The sequence below is a fragment of the Ornithodoros turicata genome, unplaced genomic scaffold, assembly GCF_037126465.1.
Source record: "Ornithodoros turicata isolate Travis unplaced genomic scaffold, ASM3712646v1 ctg00000838.1, whole genome shotgun sequence".
Taxonomy (NCBI): domain Eukaryota; kingdom Metazoa; phylum Arthropoda; class Arachnida; order Ixodida; family Argasidae; genus Ornithodoros; species Ornithodoros turicata.
In genome coordinates, this window is record NW_026999403.1 from 15,844 (window position 1) to 20,047 (window position 4,204).

The following is a 4,204-nucleotide window of genomic DNA, read 5'->3' on the forward strand; positions in this document are numbered from 1 at the left end:
TTTTTCTTAGTTTATTAGCATATGCTTCAGTTTTTTTAAGTCTGTGAAACGTGTCATACACGGCCAGCGACTTGAATCCAAAAGGCAACTTTATTGTCGTCATCCACGACTTAAATGGCGCCGGCATCGTCGTCGTCGTTATCACACTATTACTCTGCTGACATCCCCCTTTCTTCAAACAAGAAACCAAGTGAGAATAAACGTATAAAATGACACTAATAGAAATCAGTCCGGGTAGCGTTTCGGTTGTTTCTTCGCCCTTGTGCTTCTGCGTGGGGGTGCTGGCACTTCTCCAGCCGATGAGTCTTCCGCCTCCACATGATCCATGGGTGCTTGCATTCTGAGATGCTCCCTGGTCCTCGTCCTGGTAACTCCATCTTGGGTGGAAACGTCATATGATCTTGGGCTGGTTGCATGTCCTACGACGATGGCTGGAGACCACGTTTTCTTATTCGTGTCGTAGATGGTCACTCTTGACCCCTTTTCCACTTCAGGGAGCGGCCGTGTTCCTCGGTCGTAGAATTTCTTTTGCTGTTGACGTATCTCGCTGAGTCTTTCTCTCACGGTGTCCGGTGGAACCACAACAGGCTTGTAGTGCTCCGTAGCGCAGGGTACCAAGGTTCGGGTTTGGCGACTCATCAGCCGTTGTGCCGGAGACAAGACACTGTCGCGTGGACTGTTACGCCACTCCAAGAGTGCGTAATAAAACTCCTCAGCCGTCGATGTCCTACGAAGAAGCTTCTTGGCCTCTTGCACGGCACGCTCCGCCATGCCGTTACTTCTTGGATGGTAGGGGCTAGCTGTAATATGACGAATCTGGAGGTGTTCCAAGAACTGCTTGAACTCATAGCTGCTGAACGGAGGACCATTGTCGCTAACCAAAGTTACCGGCAGCCCATGGGTGGCGAATACTTTCATGCAGAAGTTGTTGATTTGGCGGGCGTTTGCAGTTTGTAGTTCCTGAACCTCGAAGTAGAATGAATAAAAATCAACCATGACTATGTACATCTTGTGGCCGTGTGCGAACAGGTCCAGCCCAACACGCTCCCATGGCAACCTCGGGATCTCATGAGACAACATTGGCATTTTCTTGTTCCTCGGCTTGTTTGCTTGACACTCGGCGCAGTTGTCGCAGACCTTGTCGATGGCATCGTTCAACTTTGGCCAAAACACGGTGCATCTTGCTCTTCTTTTCATCTTTTCCTTACCGACGTGCGCGGCGTGCAGGTGCTTGAGAACAGACTTCCTCATCGAAAACGGAATGACGACCCTGTCCGAGCGCAGAACAATGCCATCTTCCATGTGGATATCTTCTCTGTGAGGCCAAAATTCCACTGCCAGGCTGGGAACCTGCCCTCGATGTACAGGCCAACCAGAGTCTGCTTACTTGGAAAGAAGCTGCAGCTGTTCATCTGTTTTTGTAGCTTCCCTTATGAGTTGCAGTCTCCTTTCTGCAATGGGAAGTTCCTGTAGCGTGTTTACTTGAAGCATCTCGTCCGTTTCGTCCATGACTTCTGTTGTTGGAAATCTTGACAGGCCGTCTGGCAGAAGCTGTTCTTTGCCAGGTCTGTACCTTACGTCCAATGAGTAGGCTTGCAAACAAAGTCTCATGCGCTGTAGGCGTTGAGGACACTCATGCAGAGATTTTGCGAAGATGGCCTGCAGCGGCTTATGATCAGTTTCTACCACGACTGTGTGTTGTCCGAATATGTAGTGGTGAAATTTCTTGCAGCCATGTACAATCGCAAGCATTTCTTTTTCGATTTGTGCATATTTTTCTTGTGCCCCTGTGAAGGATCTTGATGAATAGGCTAGGGGTTTTCCTTCTTGCATCACAACGGCCCCCATGCCGTACTGGCTGGCGTCTACAGATAGAGTGATTTGCTTTCCAGGCTGGTAGTAAGCCAGAACTGGCGTCTTGGTGAGAGCTTCCTTTAAATGCTCGAAGGCAGTTTGGTGCACTTCAGTCCATACCCATGCATTGCCTTTTTTAAGGAGCTCTCGGAGCTCTGATGTGTGGTGAGAAAGTCTCGGAATGAAGCTTGAAACGTAGGTAATCATTCCTAAAAACGTTCGGAGCTCATGTACGTTCTTTGGCGGTGCGATGGCCCTGATGTCTTCAACCCGGTTTGGGTCGACTTTCAACCCTTCCGTCGTGAGTATGTGTCCGAGGTATTTAACTTCAGTTCTTGAAAACTGACATTTCTTCAGATTTAACTTCAGGTTGACTTCTCTGCATCTTTGGAGCAGACGTTGCAAGTTTTGGTCGTGGTCTTCCTTGTCGGTACCCCACACCAGGATATCATCCATCACGACTTGAACATGAGGGAGGCCTTCCAGTACATCATTCATGGCCTTCTGGAAGACTTCAGGCGCGGTACAAATCCCGAAAGGCATTCGTGTGAAACGGTACCGCCCATATGGTGTGCTCATGGTGCATATTCTCGAGCTGTCCTCATCGAGAGGAATCTGCCAGAATCCCGACGATGCGTCCAGCGTGGAGAAAATTTTTGCTCCCGCCAGCTTGGATGCCACCTCCTCCAGAGTTTTCATGGGATAGTGCTCCCGCCGTAGGGCTTTGTTAAGGTCGACCGGATCCATGCAGATCCTCAGCTTTCCTGGTTTGGAGACGACCACCATGTAGCTGGACCAGTCGGTGGGCTCGTTGACCCTCTCAATGACTCCATCAGCCTCCATCCTTTGGAGTTCAGCTTTCACTTTATCCCTGAGTGCTAGCGGAACCTTTCGTGCCGGCCGTACTATGCCTTGTGATCCGGGTCGCAACTTCATCCGATACCTGACTCCCCTGAGTTTCCCCAGACCAATAAAGACATCTTCAAACATTTTGGCCGGGTCAAACTGAGCAGCGTTATTCTGTGTCTGTGCGCCGAGGGATCCGACTCGGTTGAGAAGACCAAGCCTTTCGCAAAGGCTTCCACTAAGCGTTGTCTGTACGTCTTCATCCACAACGAAGAAATCTTCGAGAACCCTTTTGCGCGGTGTCGACACTTCAAGGACAACCTTTCCAACAGCTCGCTTACTGAACCCGAAGAAAGTCTTCAGTGCTGCACGGCTCTTCATGACGTGCTTCGTCGTGATCATCTTCACCAGCCTCAAAGGGATCACTGAGCAATTTGCTCCTGTGTCCATCTTGCAGCGTAACTTGTCCTGCTCGATGCTTATCTCCGTCGTCCAACGGTCATCTGCTTGGACACTGCCAACCGACACGTGACAGAGCAGGTAGTCTTCGTCGCTCTCACTCTGAGATGTCTCTACGCGAACCTCGTTCAGCTTCTTCCCTTTCCTGGGATTCCTCTTCTGTGGCTTCCGGGTCCTCCGTGGCGGTCCGCGGCAGACCTTGGCGAAGTGGTTTCGAAGTCCGCACTTGCTGCATTGTTTTCCAAGTGCTGGGCAGTTCCCTGAGCGATGCTCCTTGTAGCCACAATTCCCGCAGGATGTGCAAGTTGCTAAACCGTTTACTTCTGCCCCGTCAGGCACCTTCTCTTTGCGTATTTCCATAAAGCGCTCTTTTGACATCTCCTGGGTTCGACAGCACTCGAGGACCTTCGTGAAGCTTGGATTATCGCTTATGAGTTTTCTTTGTAGTTGTTGGTCTTTGACTCCCAGTATTATACGGCTTTTCAGCATCCTTTGTTCGAAGTCGCCGAACTCACAGTTCCGAGCCAGCGTCCTGAGTTCTGTGAGCCAGTCGTCGAACCTCTCGCCTTCCTTCTGGTCCCGTTTTCCAAAGACAAATTCATGGTAGGTCAGGTTGACTGTTGGCTTCATGTAGGCCTCAAACTTCGTTCGAACGACCTCAACGTTCTGCTTGTCGGCCTCATTTTCGAATACGAACGTATCAAAGATCCGCCGCCCTACGTCACCGATGCATACCAAAAATGTTGCTGCCTGTACCTTGCTAGGTTGTTGGGTGAGGTGGGTTGCAACGGCCAAGAGATCATACTCTGCTCTCCAAGTCTTCCATGCTTGCCACATGTCACCGGAAATATCCAACGGCTTGGGCGGTGGAAGTAGACTCGTCATGACAGGAGCCACCGGCGCGGTGGACGTAGGAGTGGAGCTCGGTTCTTCAACCCGCGATGAACCTGATGCGTTCTCCATGACGTATATGTTCGAAAGGCGCTGCCACCATGTGAAACGTGTCATACACGGCCAGCGACTTGAATCCAAAAGGCAACTTTAT

The 4,204-nt window shown here is 50.5% G+C and overlaps 1 protein-coding gene across 1 annotated transcript; it reads right to left on the reverse strand.

Moving 5' to 3' along the window:
* Positions 1-225: 225 nt before the first annotated feature.
* Positions 226-1,302, reverse strand: LOC135375204 (uncharacterized protein K02A2.6-like). The gene has a single exon (XM_064607922.1). The coding sequence runs from the start codon at positions 1,300-1,302 to the stop codon at positions 226-228; it is 1,077 nt and encodes a 358-aa protein (XP_064463992.1).
* Positions 1,303-4,204: the final 2,902 nt, after the last annotated feature.